The following is a 25,189-nucleotide window of genomic DNA, read 5'->3' as shown; positions in this document are numbered from 1 at the left end:
CCTCTTAACACTGATTATGCCTGCCAACCAATGTGCCAACAATTATGAAGAAATGAGAGTCCTTTCTCAGTCTTCAAGCTTTACAAATATTTAAATATAATCGATACGCGGCCCCGCGTTAACCGGGACACTGTGATCAGAGTCAGCACAAGCTACGTGCAATGAAGAACCGGTAAGACCTTGCTCCTCGCAACCACGAGGCAAAAGACGAACGCGGTAAGAACCCGAAACTAAATAATATTTAATTCCATAGGAACAGGTTCCCTGATCCCTGAAGTCCCGAAGAGGCCACAACGAGGCATCTAAAAAGGTAACTCCGACCGCAATATGCTACCCAAATGAAATTTACAGTGATGCCACTGACGGCATAGCGGGACGTGAGTTAGTTTGTTTGTTTGTTTGTTTATTTGTTTGTGCTTGTACTAAACGCGCACATATTCTCCTTGGAGATGCATTTACTCGTTTGTAGGCTGAATAACACGCAAGCTTTCCGCATAAATTGAATCAAAGCGAGTTCATGTTTATTATCTAATTTACGAGATCAGATATGCCCCCACTAATGCTATCGCAACTGACAGGATATGTGATTAGAATTTAAACTAACAATAATGGTACGGAAGGCACTGCGTACAGACTGCTCTTTTAGACAAACACGCATTCTTTTTGACAAACACGCACTCTTCTGCTTAATATTAGACATCATAACACGTACTTGATACCCGCAGATTCGCCTTTCACATTGAAACAAAGTGAGTCAATGATTTACGTGCATTACTTAACTCACTAGATTTGAAATGCCAACAATAAGCTACCGAAATTAAGCCTATCGGCTACATTTAAGACATCCCTCCTCTACTGGCCCACCAGCAGGCCTCCCCTAGACTGCTCCAAATGAATACAGCGCTCCCTTTTTCCTTCCGAACTGCTCAATTGATAGCACCATGAATAACGAACTATGTTTTCACTGTCATAGCCTCATTAATCATATAGGACAAATGGTCACTATATCACTAATGCTGAATAGAGAGTAATTATAACAAATGCATTCAATTCCTTTCTAATTACAGAGACAATAACTCTTCAAAGGAATCAAACGTACATGCGATCACCTGATCACTCAACAAAAGGCGGCATAACGGGCCAACTTTTTAACTTTTTTACACCCCGGTCCTGACGAAAGCCTTAAGAATGAGCGAGAAGGCTGAAACATGTTGACCCTATTCACTGACTTTACTCATTGATGTAATAGACCAGTAACACTGTCTATTATAACATCATTTTTGTTTTAATTTCCCACTCCACTCGTATTCTCAATAAATTTTTGTAGCATTTTTGAGTGCAGTAGGGAATTTTAACCTCACCACTTTGAGCACTGAGCACATCCCTCTCTTCTCCTTTTTTGATACCTGGACGCTACTGTAAAAATCAGTGGGTCTACCTCCAGGTGGAGGACAGCATACCAACGTAAGAAACCCAATGATGATGCTGTGACGGTACACGAAGGCGGAGAATCAAGATATACCGCCCCCGACCTGTGTACTCATATGAGGGTTATCTTATACAGTTTCCTAACATCGAAGACCCTGATATTACAGGACAAGTGATCCATTCTCCCCCAACTTGATTTTTTGCAGAGTATTTAGCGTCAACTGCAGAGGCATACAGTGCATTGGCTTTGAGTAAAGTGGTGTTGAGTGCATTGGCGTACAGTGTGGTGGTTTACAGAAGAGTGGCTTAGAGGGCAGTGGCGTAGATTACAGTGATGCAGAGTAGAGTGGTGCAGCGTAGAGTGGAGTGGTACAGGATAGAGTGCAGTAGCATAGCATAGTGGTTATGTGTTAACAAGCAGTTTTCATTCACTGATGCGTAAGCTCTAGAGCTCGGATTGATTTTACTGAAGCAGGATGGCATTCTGTTTTTTAAGGTGGAACCATTCATTATTAACCACACATTGACTAACACACTGGTAGCTGTAGCTTTTCTTTTTTTTTTTTATTTAGCTTGCACATAAAGATCATACATCACCTCAAGCACAGGGGAAACAAGGCACTGAATACAATAGCTTAATGCAAGCCGACTTTTCCTTGGTGTTACTACTTAGAGCAAACATTGAACCCCAACAAACAACCCTCCACCCATCCTCCCACAAAACCCCGGCATGATTGCATAGAATGATTACATCTTCTGACAGTACATTGTTAATGTGACAGTTCTCCCCATCAAGCCTAATAGTCCTATCGCACCTAATAGCTCAGAACGTACAATGCCTCACTGCAAGTCTGGATTCCCAAGGAGATACCCCGTCAGGGGGGTCCAGGCCTCAGGTAGCTCTTCAGCACATATGCCCATCTGATCCCTGCAATATAACAAATCATGAATCCACCTCTGTACAGTCGGAACAATTTTTGCACCCCAACATTGTGCCACCGCCCATTTGGCAAACAGGGTAGAGATGGCTACTAGCCGTCTATTACAGGGCTTGAGCTTCTGCACCCACCCCAGCAGACATACTTCCGGTACACACTCAACAGTTTCAAGAACTACAGCCGTGAGTATGCGCATGACCTTCACCCAGAAATTGTATACACCCATGCAGCTCCAGGCAAGATGCATAAAGTCCACATCCGCCTGTCCACAGCACACACAGCATGCATTGTCCCGCAACCCAAACCTTCGCAACTGTAACGGTGTATAGTAAAGCTGGTGTATGTATTTGAAATGAATTATGCGAAGATTACAGTCCGCCATCAAGCGCCCAGCTAATGTACAACAAAACTTCCAGGAGTCTATCGAGAACCCGTCGCCCAAGATCGTCTTTCATTTATTATAGGAAGGTGTATTGTTAAGATCAGTTTCTCTTTGGGATGCATTGTATAATTTGGTAATAAGACCCCTGCGTTCTGCACTCGCCAGCACCGCCCACAGTGCCAGCAAAGTGCGAGGCTTTGTTGGGTATGCTGGGTATATCGCACAAATTGCCTGTCGCACCCGCACATACGTGAAGCGCAGCATCATTCTGGCATCACGCTCACCCTGGAGGTCCGGCAGTGAGCGAAAGCGAACCTTGCTATACAAGTCTCCCAAAAGTCTAACCCCTACTTCACTTAGTGCCTTCAGAGCCGCAGGCTCTTGCGCCGCCGATATACCTGGATATGCAGCGAGGGGAGCGGTGGGGCATATAAATACTCTAGATTCGCCCTTTTAGCCAAAGTTTTCCATGCCTAGGCCGTACAATGCACAGGGCTGATTTCCCCACGTGAACCACCCGCTCCACCCGACAAGGCTGAAGCAGCCAAAGGCATTGGAAGCACCGAATCCGCCTCAATAGCAGTATGTGGCTGAAATTTCTGTGGAAAGTACCAAAAGTGCGCGTACTGCGCCTGAGCACATAAATAATATAGCCGCAAGTCAGGAGCCTCGAACCCACCACGCTCAAACGGCTGGACCAGTACACTCCAGCTGCAGCAGGGCTTTTTGCCCCCCACACAAATGTTAACATGATCGATTGTAAAGTATTGAACAGCGCGACATTCAGGCGAATGGGAATATTGACAAACAAGTAAAGCAGCTTGGGCAAAAAGGTCATTTTTATGACTGCGATGCAGTCCGCAAGAGAGAGAGGGAGTTTAGCCCAGCACTCAGCCTGTTCCGTAATCGTGGTGACAACACGACCATAAATTGCAGTGATCACAATCTCCGGGTCCCTGTGCAGCCACACGCCCAGGTACTTAACAGGGTCAGTCGACCACCTCAGTGGGAATTCGAGATCTATTTTCCTAGTGCCTGCTGTGAGCGGGAAAACAGTAGATGTGGCCCAGTTGATGCCCAAACCAGAGTATCTTTCAAACCTGATGTACTCACGCAACAGTTCCGATAGATGTATAGCATGGTCTTGGATGTAAAGTAGCATATCATCCACGTACAGCGACACCACTAGGGGTCGCTGTCTGAACCGCAATGCAGCCCCCGCATGTCTCTGACGTAGCTTACATGCTAGAGGCTCAAGAGCTAATGCAAAAAGCATGGGTGACAGGGGTTCCCCTGTCGGGTGCCACAGTGGATGGAGTAGGCATCAGATACCCAGCCATATACACGAATCCGGGCCACCGGCGCATTATACAATAGATAGATCCATTTTAGAAAAAACGGTGGTAGGCCCATTCATAACAAGATAGTAAACATGTAGTCCCACTGGAGCAAATAAAATGCCTTGGTGGTGTCCAACAGCACCGCCACTACCTGAAAATCATGCTCGAAGTAGTGTAGTGTAGAAAAAACAGTACAGAGATTATGCGACGTGGAGCGAGAGGGCACGAACCCCGACTGGTCCGGAAGCACAAGATTGGGGACTAATGGCTGGAGTCTGGTAGCTATCATCTTATCCAGAATTTTGGCATCAATGTTTATGATAGAAAGCGGTCGGTAGGAGTCACAGGCGTTTGCCGCCTTGTCGGGCTTCAGAAGAAGCACCAAGAGGGCCTCAGTAAGAGCGGGAGGCAAAGCTCCCGAGTCATACTCATACGCCTCCGCAAAGACCTCCAACAGCCACGGTGCAAGCTCATCAACATATGCCTTATAAAACTCACTGGGGAGTCCGTCTAATCCCGCCGCTTTACAGGTGGGGAGGGACATAATAGTTAACTTCACATCCTCTACATCAAAGAACTGTGTGATATATTCACGCTGTGCCAATGGACAACCAGCCCAGAGCCACGTCCTCTAGGTATTCATTTATGTCAGAGGCAGGCGGGGTGCTGCGCCTACTATACAGGTTTGAATAAAAGTCCAGCATGACCGTACTTATCCCCGAGGTATCATAATGTGTCACTCCCTCCCCGTCCAGCAGTTCGGTGATGTGAGCCTGACTGCGCGGCACCGCTAATTTCTGAGCTAACGATCGACCAGGACATCCACCCTCTCCATAATACCGAGCAGTGCTCCGGTGAGATCTATGCAACATTTCCTGGTCCACCATTTCGTTATACTCTGTAACAAGCTTGCGGATCTTAGAAAGGAGTTCGGGCGGGATTCTGGACATACTCATGCTCCAGCCTAACTATCTCTTCTGCTAGCTTACCAATTCTACGCCACAAGTCTTTCAAAACCCCAGCCTGCGCACCAATACACACTCCCCGAATCATGACCTTGTAGGCCTCCCACCGTACTCCCACGTTTTTGACTGTTTTTGACTGTTCCCACATTATCCTTGAAATTGTTATTCATGGCTTCACCCACAGTATGTTTAAATACCGGATCTGTCAGAGACGAAGGCTGCAATCGCCATGAAAAGGGAGGCCTAGCAAACTCGGACACTTGCATCTCAAGAAGTACAGGTGAGTGGTCAGAAAGAGTCTTGACCAAATGTTGAACATCCACCACATAGGGACACATAACCTCCGACACAAGCCAATAATCCAGGCGGGACCAAGTACCATGCACATTGGAGATAGATGTGTTTTCCCTGGCGCCAGGGCGACGCATGCGCCAAATGTCATGCAAATTGCCAGCATCCATTATACCCAGAAGGGCATCAGTAGATAACCTGTGTCTTGCCACCCCAGAGCCCTCTCTATCCACAGCCACATCCAAGCAAGTATTAAAATCCCCCCCATGCAATGTCAGCAGTAGGTAAAGCGGAGATACGGCGCCACACTTCATCAAAAAGGAGCGATCATCCCATGTACTATAGCCAGACGGCCCTGCTCATCCACATCTGTTCCATGTACTCGAAATGGAATACCCTTTTTCACAAGTATCATCAGCCCGCGTGAATAAGAAGAATAAGAGGCGGCCACCCTCACCCCGGCCCATCGTGTACACACAGTCTTCTCAGAGATCTTAGTAAGGTGAGTCACCTGCAGCAAGGCGACCTGAACATTCAACCTATCTAGGCATGCAATCACAGTGCGAATTTTCTTGGGACTATTAAGGCCACAAACATTCAAAGTAAGGAGCCTTAATTTACTACCCATACAGCATAGTATATACTAATGAGGCAAAGGAAGATATACAGTAGACCAAGCATATCCTGTCATCAAAATCGTCCAACACATGCCACTGATTCCCAACTCCATCCCCCTGTGTACCCCCCCACCCACTCTGGCTGTCCCAACTAGCCAAAGCCATCCCAAAAAAGCATAAACAAACCCCATTAGAACAACAACACAATAGTGTAGTGTGGGGAACTCCCATACGGGGGGTGTCAGAGTGCTACTGTCCTCCCATTTCGTAGGAGGTGGCTGATCAGGTCTAGAACCTGTGTAACAATACACGTTCGAATACTAAAACATAAGGCTTCCCACAGCATACATATGACACAATAGCATGTGCCGGACCCAGTGATAGCAGTGACAGTGCACATATACACCTACAAATTAGCAAAGCAACCATTAGAGAAAGTATTAGAGCCAACACAATAAAAGCCCTCATTAATTATCATCAATCTTCCTCCCCATGTTCAACTTCAGCCTCACGCCGGTGTCTCTTTAGTTGCTTAGCGTGTTCCATCGCTGCCTTAGGAGTGGAAAATACCTTGAAATTCCCTTCTGACCCCACACGGAGTCGCGCAGGATACAGCATGGCGTAGGGAATGTTTTCGGACTGTAGAAATGTTTTGACTGCACCATACTCACATCGCGCAGCCTTGACAGCGACAGTAAAATCGGGAAAAAAGGACAAGGTGTTCCCCTGATTGGTTGATGGTCCCCTCATCCCTGGCCAGCCGTAAGATAGTATCCCGGTCCCGGTAGTTCAATAATCGAGCTATTATGGGACGAGGTTGGGCTCCTGGGACAGGGCGCGTCACCAAGGAGCGGTGGGCACACTCCACGACAAACATGGAGGACAAATGCTCAGGACCAAATATTTCGGTGAGGAGGGTCTCAATGAAGTGCTCCATTTTCCCAGTGTTCGTCGACTCGGGCAGTCCCGTAATGCGAATATTGTTCCTCCTAGACCGGGCCTCCAAATCCTCATTCTTGGCCTGTATGAGGGCCAGTACCTTCTCCATGTTAAGGGCCTTGCTCGTTACCTCACCGAGTCCATCCTCAGCATTAGAGACCCTCTGCTCGACCTCACCCATTTGCGCAGATTGTTTTTCCAGTTGGGAGGACATATAGTCCAGCCGATGATTTGTAGTAGACATGCTTCCTTCTATAGCCTGTAGACTTTTCTGCATGGCCAGCAGCGTGGCCTCCAGATTAGGCGGGCCGTCTCCCTGTCCATCAGCCTCAGAGTCAGAGGCCGCTTTCTGTTGGGTCCTGACCGATTTTCGCGCCTCAAATGTGAGGAGGGGCTGGGACTTATCCAGCTTCCCCATGGTAAGTGTACAAAATATCAACAACCACCCAGTAGTGTTCCAGAACAGCAGGCCCTGAGCAAGTGGTCCGGTCGTGTAGTGCAGAGAGTGTACAACTATAGGCCAGCTGCCATCAGGCTACCATATTCGCACCATAAACACAGTGCTACACTCTTGAGGCGTGGAGGGGACCCTATACCCACAGCAGGCTTAAATGCGATTCTACCATAGAGCAGCAATTCCCCCGAAGTCCAGTGGTTCAATCTTCCAGGTGGCAGGTAGAAACAGAACCGGCTCAATAAACACCTCCAGGCCCTATAATAATAGTCCACAATGCAGTCGCTCCCACAGTCTGACCAGACGCAGCACATAGAACCAAGATATAGGCGGCTGGGATAAGAGGGCCAATCCGTCAACAGGCCCCCAAGGGATATTAATGGGCAGTCTTTCACACTCACAGGACTGCAGGGAGACAACCAGGTCCCCGCAGTATCAGCACTCCAGCCCAGCAATGTGAGTACATTGAGATGATGTACTTCACGACAGGCCTCACGCATGAAGCGCGGTGTTAGCAGTGGCCCAGGCCCTAGAAGAGATGAGCGTGGGGCCGCCAACTCCAATGCACTGCATCGGAGCCAGTCGATACATTAAGACAGCTGCCAGGCACCAAGCAGCACGGGGCCTACACCTCCAGACCCACGGAGCGAGGGAACAGGGGCTGGCCAGAGCACGAAAAATAATCTTCCCCGCCTTCGTGCCGCAGCCAACTCAGAACGCGGGTAACCTCCAGGTTGGGGGGGTCTCCAAGTGGCTGATGCAGTTAGGCACACACTAGCTGTACACGCAGACCGCAGGCCATGACCCAGAAACCCGGGCCACTCCCACCTCCACAGCCGCGGGCCAAGGTCTGGGCTGCCCCCACCTACCGCAGCCCATGGCGGGTGCCGATGTGCATCCACCTCCAGGGTCAGGAATCGCCGACAGACCTCACAACGTCCTCCAGTCGCAGCGTGTGGTCAGCAGCACCAAGTCAGCGAGTAGGCCGCAGCGAGGGGATATCGCGGCGCCACCCCGCAACCATAGGCCAGCCTCTCCCACCTGCACACAGCACAGTCAGCGCTCAGGGCAGCCGGCCGACACAATTACAGGGTCCAGGCTCAGGTTACATAGGATTGCCGCTTCCTCCCGCAAAGCACTGGTTAATGGTCGGGCTCCTCCCGCAGTCAGCTAAAGCCGCCATCTTGGCCTCGTTACGAGCGAAACACACTTCGCCGATTTTCAATGCGCCCCAACGTTCGCCAGCCATGCTTCCTGGCTCAAGCTGTAGCAGGGATGGCACTGCACACCGGCTGGCAGAAAAGAAAAGTGGATGCCTCCATGAATTGCCGATATTAGGCGGATTACGGATCAGCCGGGCACCATCTTGCCTGGCACCCTCTAGCGTCCCCTGGTAGCTGTATCTTTAAGAGCGCCCCGTGCACACACGTGGCACAAGGTTAAAAATACAGAAGTGGGCTCACACTCCAGCGTTTGAATCACCGAAGCATGGGCACAGAGCAGATGGGATAAGCGCCGCAGCATATGATTCTTGGATGCCGAGAGCTCCATAAATGATCACCAAGAATTTGTTTTATTGATGCATGAAGGCGGTCACTTTATGAGTTTTTCTATGTAATATGCAATCACTTGTAGTAGGGTTTTAGCGAATGCACACATGTTGAATGTAGATATTCAGAGCACTTCGTGCATGAAGGCTGCCACATCCTGAGTTCTCTCACGTGACATGTGATTGCACCAAGCCGGGTTCTAGATAAGGTCGAGGTGCACAACACTGTTTCTGCTGTTAAGCTTCTTGATTAATCACTTCGATGTTGACCAGGAACACGACATGCGTTGTTTCGTATGTGAATGATCACTTTAAACATCACTGAGCGCAGGTCTTCGTCAGTTGTTATATTGTGTTGAAATTTTGATTTTCTGGCGTTTTTTGCGCCATGGGCTGAATTAAGTGACTTTTTGTTTTATTTCCAGATTGTTAACCAGAGACCCCTGAGGAAGGGTCTTATTTTGACCCGAAATGCATTGGGTTCTGTGCAAACACTGATTTGAATGGTGATACGTTGTAAAAAGGAAATCAGAAGCATATGTGAGCTTTTAATTAAAGGAATAAACATGAATAATGTGTGATTAATCAATCACTAAGAAACATTTGAAGTGAATTATATAATTGGAAGAGAAACTCTGCAGTTTCAAAGCTAAGTGCGCCTGTCAGCCAGTTGGATCTGGCATCCTTGCTTCGTTTACAGAAGTGACATAGAGGGCAGTGGCGTAGAGTACAGTGATGCAGAGTAGAGTGGTGCAGCGTGGAGTGGAGGGGTCAGGGTAGAGTGAAGTAGCATAGCGTAGTGGTGTATAGCACAGTGGCGTAAAGAGGAGTGGTGCAGAGTAGAGTGGCGCAGAGTGCAGTGGCGTGGAGTAGATTGTTTCAGAGTAGAGTGAATGTAGCATAGAGTGGAGTGGTGCAGGATAGAGTGCACTGCAATAGAGTAGTGGCGTAGAGCCATTGACATAGAGTGCATTGGCATAGAGTACAGTGTTGCGGAGTAAAGTGGCATAGAGTGCAGTCTTGCGGAGTAACGGGGCATAGAGTGGAGTGATGTAGAGTGGAATGGTGCAGAGTAGAATGGAGTGGTTTAGACTAGACTGGTGTATAGTTCAATGGCAAAGAGTGCAATGGTGCATAGTAGAGTGGGGTAGAATGCACTGGCATAGAGTAGAGTGGCGAGGCATAAAGTGCAGTGGTGCAGAGTGCATCAGTGTAGAGTACAGTGTTGCAGAGCAGAGTGGAGTGGGGAAGAGTACAGTGAAGTGGTTTAGACTGGGCTGGTGTACAGTGCAGTGATGAAGAATGCAGTGGTGCATAGTAGAGTGGGGTAGAATGTACTGACATAGAGTAGAGTGGTGCAGAGTAGAGTGGAGTGGAGAGGCATAGAGTGAAGTGGCGTAGTGGTGCATCAAATGCCAACAGTGCTAGAACCAGCCCTGGGGGTAGGCCATTGTTGTTTCATTGAAACATGTTCACCTTTTTCATTGATGACAACACATGCATCCACCAAATAGTATAAAAACTATGTTTTGACATCTGCAGGATGTTTAAGGCTGTAGTGTAAATAATGTAGTGGGTTTTCAGGCTCCTGTTTGTATTTTTCCGGCTCCTGTTTATAGGTCTCAGGAAAGCTGTTGTCTGTGTTGTCTAGGTTTATATGGTATGGTGCTACTCTACATGTTGCACACACTGAGGCTTTATCTCATTAAATGAGTTGTGAAGGCTACACACTTTGGCTTGCCAATGCTTGTTATTAGTAAAAGGGTTTGGTACTCTGACTCACTGACTGTATACAGAGGAGATCATTAGACGTTCACCAGAGGATCACATTAAGCTTAAGCCAACAGTGCTTTGATAGAAGAACCTCAACATCAATATTTGTTTATTGTGTGCACCTCTTCCCTGCAGGCCTGTTGTAAGGATTATGGTACAGGCTTGTAAACTGGAGTACAGGAGGTGCACGAGCAAGCTCCATGGGGAGAGTGGAACACTGAACAGCTAACAGAGCAGGTTTGCAAAATTCTCATGAGAACTTTATCGAATGTAACAAATGTATGAATGTTTAGCAACATCTTATTAGCATTACGTCGACTTGTGCATTTACTGTGGGAATCGAAGGGAGAAGCTGCAGGCTATCGAAAGATTCTGCCCCATTGGTTCGAGATGACTTCACACTGGAGCATGGATACATATGTTTTTTCGTTTATAATAATATGTGTTCTTAGCAAGAGAGGCAATGCACAGCGAGGCTATGAGATGTAATGCACTTGATTGCACTTTCCTTTCCCTTTCCTCAATTACTGTTAGCTACTGCTGACGGTGATTGCTGTTGCCTGACACTCCGGTGACTATTTCGCTTATGCTGATGATCATAACTACTTCTATGATTACTATTCTCAACTTTACTAAGACAGTTGGTACTGCGACTGTTTGAGAGACTCGGCTGAGTTTCCAGAATTGCTCTTATAGATCCTAACTTTACGCTCCAAACTCTTACTCCTTTCCAAAGAACTCTTTATGGGTTCTGATAGAATTACGATTCTTTAAATTAGAATTGGGACTATTTCCTTTATGGAACACGTTGTCATTTATCTGCTGCCTTGCAGCATTATTTTCTTGATATTTCTGTAAATGTTTTTATCTTTTGCTAATTGAATAAAAAGACGAAAAACAAATACTAAATTTTTAACGAATAATAAAGGTTTTGAAATCCTTACCAAACCTCTCGCCATTGATTACTAAAAAATAATGCCTAGTGGTTGATGTATTTGAGATGTTTTAATCCTGTGCTCCATTCTAAAACAGTGGCAAAGATAATATACTGAGCTAAGGAGCAGTTGGTGCGGCGTTGGAGATTCCTCATTTGTAATCACGGGTTAAACTGTAAATTAAATACTCATTTCCGCAATAGCATCCCAGCTGTAAAAGTCGCAGTAACTTATGAGCTGAGCAGCCCGTTTCCCACTCTGGGGCCCCTTTTCTTTCAAAAGGGAACATTCCACTGTTAAATCCTCTTCAATGCTGCAAACCAGACAACCGCATTGTAATGGGAAGGTTTGCGTTCGTAGTTCATTTTAATTGAATAAGCTACGAATGTATGTTTTGTAGCAATAATTAGAAAGACTGTAAAAAATACTTCATGAGTTTCTTGGTGTATTATTCAAAACAGAAACACTTAGTGGATTTTTTTTATTTCAATCAAGTGGATTTACTTTGTCATATCATTCTCTAAAAAGCATTTATTCAGGAATAAATCATATACACATATCATATTTTTTCAACGTACTTGTTTTTGCATAAAATAATCACTGGCACAAAATGGAAAGCCAGTGCCCATTCAACAAAAGCAAGCTCCAGCTGTGAAGCAAGTTTACTTGTCTACTTGGTTCCTTTGTCTCGTCCAATTCGCAGGCTTCTGGCTTTAAGGCTTAAGCTCCATTCAAGACTAGGCGGTGAACCCGTCTCCTCGGTAACCCACGGCTTCCTCACATCTGATTGGCCAAGACGTTCGTGTACCACATTCAAACACTGAAGAGACGGTGGGTAGGTTAGGGACCGAAAATAACAATGAGGTTACGAGCCGTTGAAGTGAACATGCATTTGCTTAACGGCCATCTTAGAATGGCATGGTTTATGATTGCTCGGTATATATTGAAAACAATTATGAGATTTATTCAAAGGTTTTTCAATTAAATGATATGTCCATATAAATATTTCCTGTAGCACTATAAAACAGGAGAAATGTATTAGCTGTGCGCTAATTTAGTATGAATGATCGAATACGAATGGCTTTAAAAGAAAATCACATGTTGTTTTGAAATTATAAATTGCATCAAATGTTGAAAATATGTGGGACGATACTCGGTTTTCATAAGCAGTAGTTTGAATTAAAACAGCAAAGTTCCCATCTTCACTATGGCCGCGGAAGACCCTTTTTCTAAGACCGGGGAAAAGGACACGTCTGCTGTGTGCCTCAAAAATCTCTGTTCTGTTCTGTGGTGGGCAGGCGGACATTTTGAAATATTGGTGATTGTAGTTCTGAGTATCCGATACCACGGTAAGAAGAACATTAACCCAAGTTCTGTAACATTAATCATTGCAAAATAAATATGCATTTTATATTGTATTCACTACAAATACTAATAGTACTGTAATTGTAATTTAAAAAAATAAAAAATATATAAATTGAGTATTTATAAAATTTACATTTGAGGGTAAAATAATGAGTGCTATCAACATTTAACGAAAGTGTTTCAATTGTTTCATAAAGTTGTGCAGTTTAGACTAAATGTTAGGAGATTTTTCTTCTTATTGTACGAAGGGTAACAATGAGAACTGTGTGTCTGTTATTGATGTTTGTGGTCTCGATGTCAGTAATCGTCTTTTCTCTCTGTCTATGGCAGTTGTCGGAGCTGTGTAGGTCTGTAGCTTCACATTCTTCTTCGGGGCTGCTCCCGTCTTATGCTTCGGAGATGTCGGCCGGGGGCACGATTGAGGAACAGGTTGGGGTAGTTGGGGGCAGGCCCCCTCATAATAAGGAGAACAAGAGAGGAAGGAAATCAATAAGTGGCAGCAGCCTGGCATCCATGGGCACTCCTGAGACCCCCAACCGCAGGTGAGTGTCGGGCACAGAGCTAATATTCAGCCCCTCATATGAATGCTGCGATGGGGACAAAAATATTGGAAAAAATAGCCACCTCCAAACTCATCAGGCAACACTGGTCCCAAAGCAGGGACCAACAGAGGGACATCTAAGGCCATCCCACCTGATTAGTGTGTGAAGTATCGAGCTAAGGGGCACGGAAATACCTTTAGACTGCTAAGTGAACAGTTATAGTTAATTATGCATTTTATATAGCGCAGACGTTATTCAAAAGTGCTAGTGCTTTATAACAGAAAATGAATATTTCACAAGGTGCACGATTATTATTACAGAGGTCACAGTTACATTAGGCAACAAGCATGGTATTAATAATAAAGTATTAGTACAGCAGTCGTAGACTTCACGCAACAGGATTTCGCGTATATTGCCCGTGGCCATTGCCAACACAGGGACTACCTATGCCCTTGTGTGGATAAAGAGAGAGGAACACGCAGAGAAAAATCTTCCTCACCACTTCTACCTTCCTACAGATAGTTTTTTATTTTTTGTTTTATATTGTATGGACTTCGCATACAAGGGTTGCAAAGCGATGTATAGAGGGGGTGAAAGCCCCAGGCTAAAGCCAACCATATGTAGACTGGAGACTTGAATATAGCTCTAAAGTTTTATTGAAGCTAAACTGACATCAAGATGTGGCAAGCTTTAAGTTATATAGGAAGGCAGTGGACTGAGGCTCTACGGAGGGTCACAACATTTTTTAAAAAACTTTGTAAACATTGATTGAGAAATGCTGATCGTAAGTTCCAAAGGAAGACCAAGCTGTGCTTTTCGGGCTGTAAAGACTTGGGTACTAGAGATCACTACCTTACGTTTGGCACCTGTCCTAATATATGAGGGAAAGTCTATACTTTATTTACATAAATGGATGTTTCGTTTGCTCTGTCGTATTGCCCATTTGATTTCCTTATAGACTTATCACACGAAGTGGCAACTGCACCCGTAAATGGGCTGAGGTTGATTTAATAGCTCTGACTAAGGTGCTATCGCCAATGAATCAGTCCTCAGACCTGGAATGTAGTCTGGACCGAGAATACACGGATCTAACACAGAGCCTGGCTCAGGCTATTGACCAGATAGCGCCAGTAAAATCACAGTCGATAAGGGGACCTGGTAAGGGGGCCCCCTGGTTTACGCCATCATTAAGGGAGCATAAAAGAAAGCTCAGAGCCTTGGAAAGAGGTTGGAGGAAAACCAAGCAAGATACAGCTAGGAACCTCTATAAAGCCTCCCTCAATTTATATAAAAAGCTCACTGTCCTAGCTAAAGCGGAACATTATGAGTCCCGCCTAAGTAAGGCAGCCAATATCCAGAAAGAGACGTTTAAAATTCTGTCAGAGTTAAGTAAAAAACCTGAAAATTCCAAGTCCCTTATAAATTGTAATTCCTTTCAGGTGTACTTTTTAGAAAAAGTGAAGGCCATTATCACGGAAATAAAGAGTGGGTTGGTAAATGGAACTGCCACAACTTCGGCCCCGTATAATCTAGCTGATTGTACTATTACAGCATTTCCAGAGCTGGATGAGTTGAGTCTGGAGAAACTGATGGGAAAAATCAAATCTGGCTCTCCAGCAGATCCGTGCCCACCCAGCGTTTTTCGTGCAGCTCGTCCCTTATTGGAGAAATTTATTATTTCCCTCCTCAATAGATCTCTGGAAACAGGGTATCTACCGGTGGAATTCAAGGAGGCACGTGTAAGGCCTCTACTGAAGAAACCCGGTGCAGATCCTGCAGTGTTAAAGAACTACAGGCCTATTTCCCAACTGCCTTTCCTCTCTAAAATACTGGAACAACATGTATTAAAATCCCTGTCCCTGTATCTGGAGTCTCACCATCTACTCCACGAGCGGCAGGCAGGATTCCGAGCTCATCACAGCACCGAGCTGGTGATGCTCTCGGTGCTGGATGAATTAAGAGGCATGGCTGACTGTAAGAAACCGAGCGCCCTGATTTTGTTAGATATATCAGCGGCGTTCGATACGGTCAGTCATGCCTTACTCTTGGAGAGATTGAATGACTTTGGGATTAAAGGCCTGGCCTTTAAGTGGCTGCAATCCTTCCTCTTGGGAAGAACACAAAGGATACAACTGGGGGATCAAACATCTGAGGTGGGGACTTTGGAATGTGGGGTGCCACAGGGCTCAGCCCTGTCCCCACTGCTATTTAATCTCTACCTACAACCTTTGATTGCATCACTGGCCAGCAAGGGCTGTAGAGTCTTTAACTATGCGGACGATACACAGCTGCTGCTGAGTGTTGACAATTCAAGGACCGCGCAACTCAATGCTCAGAACATCTTGAGGCACACTGTACAATGGATGACTGAAAATCTATTGAAGATTAATCCAGATAAGACCGAGGTATTGGTGATCCCATCCACTGCCTCACCTTGGAGTGACCTCTACTGGCCAGCGGAGTTGGGCCCTGCTCCAAAACCAAGTATGAATGTAAAAAGTTTGGGGATCAAACTGGATTGTGACCTGTCAATGTCCAGTCAAATTTCCTCCGTGGTGGGTAGCTGTACAAATATCATACGACAGTTGTGGAAGTTAACCCCTGTCCTCTCCCAATCAATGATGCGCTCAATCGTAGCAGCAACCGTCATCTCTAGGATAGACTACGGAAACGCTCTCTATCTTGGCCTACCTAAAACTCTCACTAACAGATTGCAGGTCGTGATGAATGATGCTGCGCGACTAATTTTTAGACTCCCAAGGAGAACTAAGGCCTCTCCCTTGCTACACAGCCTGCACTGGCTCCCCATTAAAGAGCGAGTGGAATTTAAGAACTTATGCATGGCTCATAAGGCAATCTACGGTCAGGCACCAGCCTACATCACAGATCGTTTGGAGGTGTACAGCCCAGTGAGAACACTTAGATCCTCAGATTCTCAGTTATTGGCTTGCCCCCGTTACAAACTTGTAACTAAGGGAGGAAGAGCCTTCTCTGTATTAGTTCCTCAGCTATGGAACACGCTGCCTGAGGTGCTGCGCAGGGAGGGGAACCTCCTGCGGTTTAGAAGGATGCTAAAAACATTGCTGTTTAAAAGAACCCTGGGTGTAAATTAGACCAGGAAGTGCCTTTCATTCTGTGTTTGCCTAGTTTATTGTTTGTTATCACCGATCTCCGAGCGCCTAGAGACCTGTAGGTGATTAGGCGCGATATAAATCTAATATAACAATAACAATAACCCTTTCACCCGGTGGTACATATGGGTAGGAGCCCCCACCTCTCCAGAATGAGAGCCGGGCCACTTACTGAGACAGTAAGCCATTGATGGGTGCAAATAATTAAAGGTGAAAAGCCTTGGATTTATGGTCACCCAAGATACACAATTTCCAAGAGAGTCCTTGTGGGAGCGGGGCAAAGAGCCTCTGAATTATGGGCAACGCTGAGGTAACTTGATTTTACAAAGAAGATATGGATTTCCTGGGTGTGTTAGTAATAAGATTGGATATTTAAGGGGTGGCAGATGTACAGATTGATAATACTTTTATTACTTTATTTCTATTCTGGTCTTCCAACGAACCATTGTGTAATGTCACGAGGCTTGGTGTACACTTTATAAAATAAACGAGTTTGCATCATTGTTAAGTCCTGCGGGGTTGTGGGCACCAGCGATGCGAATACTTGAGAGATAGCGGCACACCCTTTCAATCATAGATCCTATACCTTTACTGCGTAGTTAGTTGGTGACCATAGACCACAATCAACAACTCCTATACTTTGTCACAAAGTATAGGAGTTGTTGGTGGCCTCAAGATAATATCCCTTCTACCATACATATATCGTGGTGGGGAGTCAGAAAATGGTAATCGTAATCGCCTTGATATCCCCATTCGAGATTCTGACCTCCTGAGGGCACAGCACCCAGTGCGTTCCCAGTTTGTGTAGTTGTGGATTAGGAGGGGGCATGCACAGATTTTAGCGGTTCGAAGATGAACGTTACAAACAGAAGGAAGACACATTTTACTGTATTCTGACACCATTGCATCGCCAGACTCTCTGTCGTGGCAGCAAATATATTTTGTATCGTGCTAGAAATGTATTGTTGTTCTAATTACTTCCCACATCATTATTAGAATCCTCTCCAGTAACCAGAAGTATGTCTACTGTTTATGTTCATGGTGATAACATCTTCAGTACTTGCCACCTTAAACCCCCGCAAAAGTAAAATACTCTGTCCAGAACCTTCTAGTTTTTGAAATCGACTTTCCGCATCTTGATTGTGTAGTGTTTGATGCACACCCTAAGCATAAAACTCCCCCTATATTGCTTTTGTTTGATTTAATCTGTTTAACAGCAGTCGGCAATTAAATGCATTACACTTAGTAAAACAGAAGTTTATAACTGTAGATTCGGAAAGCCGACATTTTGCTGCACTTTGACATCGAACACAATAACATTCTGTTCCTATGCTAACCAGTCACTGTAACTGATACAAATGAACTAATACTATAGCCGCACACCACGTTGTCCGACAGCAGCCAGGCAGAAACGATGGACATGCTCATTGCCAATGGAAAGCTTCCATCTTCTAGCTACAGAGAGTTCAAGCAACTGCTCAGAATAATATCTAGATTCAGTGGCAGCGTCGCAATAAAAATGACTGTCAGCCAGAGGCACGCATTTCACAAAGATGCTCAATCGTGACAACTGTGTCTCACCATCGGTGTGAGCACTAGGCATGCATTGAAAGCAACGACCTTGTTGGCAATTCCATGCTCGCATATTTTAATTTGCTTTGATTCCTGATGGAAGCCAGTTGGTCAACGCATTTTGGGTGCGGCTTAGGTTGTCATGTGGGTACATCACTGGAAATACTATTTCCCTTGCTATGTGACGTCAACAGAAATAACGCAAAGGTTGGCAAAATCTCATTCATGAACGATTCAGACATCGTTTGTCTATACCTACTGAGTCTCTTCAAAATAAATCTACGTTAAGTTCCAGGCCTGCAACTTCTTCAGTGTTGCAACATTTTTGATAGGATACAACAGATGACCCCTCCAGCCTTCATCTGAAAGTATTATTAGCAACTGACATGGCAACGCAGAAAATAGCCCCATAAATACAAATTCACGGCGTATCACTGCAACATGCTCTTTGGGCTATTTCACAAAGTACATTCTTAATTAGCATAAGCAAATTACACTTGCAGACGATTCTGTATGAATTCGTGTCCACAAAGAACAGTGAGAGTAATAGCAAATAGATATTTTTTAAATACGGACAAAATGTTTTCCTTGTAGGAAAATGGTGGGTTGTGTATTAATTGTTAGATGAACATATCCTAAATCGGCATTATTCAACAGTTCCAGCTTCAAGTCCTGAATGTTCTCACTTGCACACCCTCATTCCATCAGTGTGTCTATCAACAATATTTGCTTTGAATTCCTTTCTCATGCCTCTGCGTTCATGCAAACTGTCCTACTAATGGATTATGTCCAGAGTAAAGTCAATTGAAATTATTTTAACCACAGTGCTGCTTGCAGCCATGGAGGCCAGACACCTTCTGTTGTGAGATGCCACTTTACTGTGCGGCAATGCAAAATGACCTAGTGCTGGCTTCACTGTCAATATAAAAAGTAAGTCACCCCCAGACCCAGGGAAGAGGCGGCCCCTTTCAGTGGTCACTGTCTGGCATTCAAGGATCATTGGGTTTACAAAGACTTTGAACTGCACTATTTTATCAAATGCTGAAAGTGTATTTTTCATGTATATGAATGGCCGTTAATAGTTGCAGTGTATTCTTAAGAAAGAAGATAAGGTATATCCCACTCACACAAGAAGCAAGTCACATGCATCGTCCATGGGGAACAACAGTATCTGGAAAGAAACAATCAAACTGGCTGTTCTTCTGTGTGCACTTGTGTTATGTGTGACGTTATTTAATGGGTACATTTTTGAAAACCGCGATGCTTGTTAAAGTAATTTTTTTGTCTATTTTATAGGTAATAATTCAGCTTTTATGACAGAGTATACATGTGCATCAGAAAAATAGAACTGTTCCTTTAATTTCTAAAATGGCTCTTAAAGTGGTATCAACCCTGTTTGGCTTTGGGACAAAGAGGGCAATGGACTAGATGGACACTATCATTTCTTTATCATTTGTTTGAGGAAACGGCTCTCTTGAGAAAGAAGTGAGGAATCTATAGTCAGTTGATCTTCAACTTTTCACGTTGCCACTAGGTCATGGATCTTCCGCGCATACTGTCACCCTTAAAGATATGCTTTGAATGTCTTTCTCTCTCTGCATTCACAATTTTTAATTAATCTACAGATAAACTATATTTTATGAAAACAAATAAATATGCACGGGTACATAATTTTTACACACCAGTCAAGCTGGGCCCAAAATGAAATACAGGTGGATTATTAAGACTTGCTCCCAACTGACAGATACAGGTCCAAAGTTGGTGAAACAGTTGCCCCCTTGCCAAGAATTTAATTTGATAGCCTCTCCACCACCTACATTTGTCTGTGTTTGTGTCTAAACGCTGAGGTACTGAAAAAAAATAGGCATGGCCAATTCCCACATTAAAATGAGCCTTGCATCCTAGGTAGTGCATTAGAATGTATGTGACGCTCACCCCCCACTATTACCGAAGTTAACTAATGTATGTACACACCTAGGTCTTCCTCCCCCTGTGGGACAAGAGCACGTATTGCCCCCTCCCATAGTTATGTAACTTTCACAATAAGGGTACCCCACTCCCTATGCTGCCATCTCCTGACCCTATCTAAAATCATTCCTCCTGCCATTTTTTTTACGAGCCCATCGATTTTTCACCTTGTCTTATCTCCTGCCTCTGCATGAGGAAATGCTCCTAGGGCCATATTTGGAAGCAAAAAAGGCACGCATGGGTTTGGCATAGTAAATGAACCGCGCCCCAATAAATGCAACTTTCGTAATGTTGTTCAACATTTAGAAACTAACAGCCACATTTGAGGTATTCTATCACGTTGCACTAGCAGAAAAGGGATCGTTACTCTAGGCAAGCTAATGCTGAGATATCTTTCTATTCTCGAACTTAACCTTGATGTATAAGGTTTGGCAGGTCTGGCCATGTTCCTCCAAGCCATTCTTGGTGGTATGTTAATATTTGTGTGCTTGTGTAGTGCTGATGTAGCAGAGGGCCACAGTAGCTGTTCGTGTGGCTTTGTGGTGTGCCGCTACCGCAAATTTATATTCTAGCAGCATTATTCATTGCACTCTAGCACACAGCCTGTTGTCCTCTGTTCCTGAAGCCACTCTGCTAAATCCTCATCGTTTGCTTGTGCAGAAAAGGATTTTAATAAAAAATGTACTTTGTCTTCAACACCTCAGGAATGAGTGCAGTATATCAGATACAAAATGAAGCAGCTTCTACAACTTATTTTTCTATATTGGAGACTGAAAATCACTTTCTATCTCTCTGTCTCATTTATTGCTGACTCCAGGCATCCTGTTTTCACAGTCTACATTGGCCAAAACAAAGGCATATGATTATTAGTGTCCACTATTAATCATTGTTGCACATTTTAGAAAGAAACACCTTTATTATCTTCTGATTCTTAAGCAATGACGTACCCAGGCACACATCTGAAAGGCGTTCTGAACATTATTTGGCATTTATTTCACGACTAATTGCTATAATGTTTCTGCTTGACATTCCTGCTATCTATTTTGTTTGAGGACTGTTATTTGACCTGAATGCCACTGATGCATGTAATGAAGCACGGAGTCAGGGCAATGCTTAAACATTAGATGTTTATTTCAGGTTTCATATGCAGGAAAACGTCCTATCCACCAGCAGGCCCAACAGCAACTGACTAGAGCACTAGGCAACAACATCGTACATTCTACATTCCATGGAATTACATTAATGGATGTTCCACTACAAATGCACAATAAGATACGGAGCAATACCACACTGCAGCAGTAGATGAATGGATTTATGAATCACTTTGTACTTTCTCCAGGGATGAACGTGGCCCAGGCAGCTTCTGTTTGGCCGAGCAGGTTGGGCCTGTTTCTGCTAGTGTATGGTAGTATTGTCATGGTATCTTGCTATTTCCAAGGGTAGGGTCTCTCCGCCCTCCACCACGCAATGTATGATAGTAGTAGCTTGGTATTTTCGAAGATACCGTGGCTATTTATGGCACCGTCTCGTATACCCGCTTGTAGGCCCCCCTGTACTGTTGGCTGCTTTGTACATCCTTACTTTCCATGCTTAAATGATAACGTCTTCACCTCTTATGCTATGGCATTTATGGAATGCAGAAATGCCCGGCATGGGCATGTAATGTGTGGCAGAAACATTTCATGAAACTAAAGACCGAAACGGTATATTGTCTGTGGCAACGCCGCAGTCTTTCATTTTAGCAGTTGTGGAAGCCGCCAGGAAATTTCCACGAAAAAGCAATATTTTATATTTTCTCGGTGATAGTTTTAAAATATAGTACAGAATAGTAGCAGACTTTTCTACAGAGCCATTTCTGGATAAGCCGTTTATCCATTAAAAAAGAATACATGTGGGCATTGGTTCCTTGACATACTGGTGTTTGTTGTTGTCACAAAGACATGAAGTTAAATGTGTCTTGTATTAAACAAGGTTGCTTTAGCACAGGATACTCAGACATTTTCACTGACTATTTTTTTATCATATTTTATGCCCCTTCCATGAAACTCTGAAATGGATGAGAGCCCATCAGTAGTGATAGGGAAATTAATAATCATTTTTTGAATTCCTAACTTTTAATTTTGTTGTCATGCAAAGCATTACATAAGGGATGACCATATCATTATTCACATATAATAAAGCAGAATTGTTTTAGGACTTGTAGAATAGAAAGTCACCAGGCCTATCAAGAACAGAAGACCTCCAACACCGACTAACGAACTTTAGATGATGCAGTAAATGCTGGGAATGATTCTGTGCTGAGACTGTTAACCTGCAGTTGTGACAATTTAGTTTTGAATATGTTGTGTTGTACCTCTTGAAATGCAGAATGAATTCAAAGTGTCCTATGTGTGGAATAGAAGAGGCCGATGATTTGCATTTGTTTGTTGCTTGATCTAAATTGTTAATTTTTGGACAGAAGTAGCAAAAGTACTATTTATACTTGTGCAATATATGGTTTACCCTAGAACTATTATGCTGCCGTTTCATGAAGATATGCCCAGTGATATGGCAGCATTTGTTTGTACCATAGTTATAATTTATGAGGCTGTTGCATTACGCTTGATTGGATAAGTCCTGTTTCTCTGTATAATAATACATGGTGGATTTTTATGTGGCCTGTTTTGAGCCTTAACCAGGTGTACAACTGCTTACAGGCCCAGAAGGGAGGAAACGATTTTTAAGAACTTGGGATCCAGCAATGGATTGTTACATTCTAAATCGAATGTGTTTTGATTGTTCATGTGAACTTTATTAATTTTAATGAAATATAATTCTCATACCAATCTGAAATTATGATAGCTGTCTGATGGTCTGAATTAAGTAAAAATGCTTTTGTGATGTGTGCTATTCCCCAACAATAAAAAAAAAAAGTATTTGTATAGCGCTTCCTACCCCTATCAAGGGTGCTGAAGCTCTTATTCACAAGGGTAGCACACTACACCATGTGGATGGGTGGTTGTCTTTGCTTTAAGCCTATGTGGGAAGTATTTCCACGTCATTCATGAAAACTACCGAAGTGTGGTTATTGTGATTTGGGACGTAGCTCTTAGTGGTGTGATGGATGAGGAAGTGTGAGAGTCTAGCTATGTATTCTGCTACTAATGGGACAACAATGTTCCTATCCATAAAATCTGCACACAATGAAATAACTTCATTACAATACAACTTTACAGTAATCCTGAGTATGACAAGAACACTCAATGCAATATGTTAAACTTTGGCAAAGCCAATAGGTCTAGCCTATGCTAGATCTATCGGCTATGTCAGTGCTTTTTAGGTCGAGCCTAGAGCCAGCGCGGATGCGCTGCTCTGCGAGACTGGCCCCTTTACTTAGGTTGTTATGCAGTGTATGTTATTTAAACTGTGAGCACTATTTTCTTTATTCAGTTTCTCTTACTGCAGTCACAACGTGCTTTGGTGCCTTCTTTACCCCCCCCCCCCCATTGTCGTGCCTTGTTTACCCCCTCCCTCATGTTGTCCGTGCCTTCTCCCTCCCACCCCGCTGTCCATGCCTTCTCCCGCCCCTTACCTAGGCGCTTCTCTAATGAGGCACCATCACCTGCCTCAAGGTGAAACGGTGACGCTGGGCACTTGGCCAACGCACACAGAATGCGCTGCCTTGTTAATGAGTCTAGAGAAGGCCTCGGCTAAGCCTCTGTTGGGTCACAGCTCGCCCCAGTCACTCTACTGAGGAGTAATTGGGCAGACCGGCCTGGCCAGCCATGCCTGCCTCCGGATAGCCTCAACATCTGTTGTCTGTCCATGAGGTGTGCCTCTCGCGCACAGAGATCATTATGTAATAAACAGGTGCTCGGTTCATGTTTCAGAACCTGTCACAGTGAAAGAGAATCTCCAGAGTTTTTAAATGGCTGGATTGTCCCTTCTTTCCGGAGTCCCTCGAGGAAGGAGTTGTTTTAAAGCTCCAGTTCTGTTTTCTTTAAAAAAAAAAAGCTCAGGATGCAAAACCGATTGAAGGGTTTTGGAGTCGAGCATGGTGTGCATGACTGGTGCCAGATTTTTGTCACCCTTGCCTTGGAGTGCTCTCTAGACATAGACAAGCATTTGCAATGCAATAGGTCTCGCAATTGCTAGATTTTAAGATATTGACATTGTAAATGACAATGCCTTTTATTTGTGTTTAAAAATCCTGCAATAATAAAAGGCATTGTCATTTACAATACCAATAGGTCAAAGTTTAAAAAATGCGAGACTTATGGCAGTGCATTAAGTCATGTTGTACAGCGGTGCTCCTGCTGTGCAACATTGCTAAAAGCAAAAAATAATGCGCTATGATGCACTTTTTTTGTTATTACTTTCAACCATGCTGCTCAGTGGTCGGGCTGCTGTGCAAAATTTCTAAAAAGAATTGACAATGCCAATAGATCTTTGCCAATTTCTTGTTAAAGTTATATGTATAATTAGAATATTAAATTAATGATTATATTTTGCATGCTATATATTTTTTTAAATGCATATATATTAAAAAAACATTCATTTTAAACTATTATAATGTTAAGTATACATACTATTATTATGGATGTATGTATGTACGCTCAACAAGCACCAGCTATCCCCTTCTGGGCCAAGTGATTTCACTTTCTTTTGTGCAGCACACATACAAAGTCTTTGGGTGCTACAGCCTGCTTTGAAATTAAAAGCCTGCAAGCTAAACAGTGCACCTCAGGCCATATTGTACAATAGAGCACGCTTTCCTTGTTGGGGCCGGGCTTACCTTTCGAAAGGTGCGCTCGGTGCGAACAAGGAGAGTGCCCCATATTCGGCTGAATGCACTGCCCCAACAGCAGCTGCAAACTCGTGCTGCCCTGGGGGCAGTGCATACAAGTGAAATATGGAGCAGCTTTGAAGCAGTCGCTCTTGTGTTTCATTGTGCAGGCGGCAACCCTCCTGCACTTTTAAGAGCAGTCAGTGAGAGATCCCTTTGCAGGCGGGGGCAGAGA

The 25,189-nt window shown here is 44.3% G+C and overlaps 1 protein-coding gene across 1 annotated transcript in view; it reads left to right on the top strand.

The window, feature by feature from the left end:
• The first annotated feature begins 13,300 nt into the window (after positions 1 to 13,300).
• NET1 (neuroepithelial cell transforming 1) overlaps positions 13,301 to 25,189 on the top strand; it is a 327,145-nt gene continuing 315,256 nt past the window's right edge. The window contains exon 1 of the mRNA XM_085653578.1: positions 13,301 to 13,518. Coding sequence (XP_085509704.1) covers positions 13,376 to 13,518 — 143 coding nt within the window. The 5' untranslated portion in view covers positions 13,301 to 13,375. The remainder of the gene's footprint in view (positions 13,519 to 25,189) is intronic.

Source organism: Triturus cristatus, chromosome 4_1 (assembly GCF_964204655.1).
Source record: "Triturus cristatus chromosome 4_1, aTriCri1.1, whole genome shotgun sequence".
NCBI lineage: Eukaryota > Metazoa > Chordata > Amphibia > Caudata > Salamandridae > Triturus > Triturus cristatus.
The sequence above is the reverse complement of the archived record's forward strand: the minus strand, read 5'-3'. Positions and strand labels throughout refer to the sequence as shown.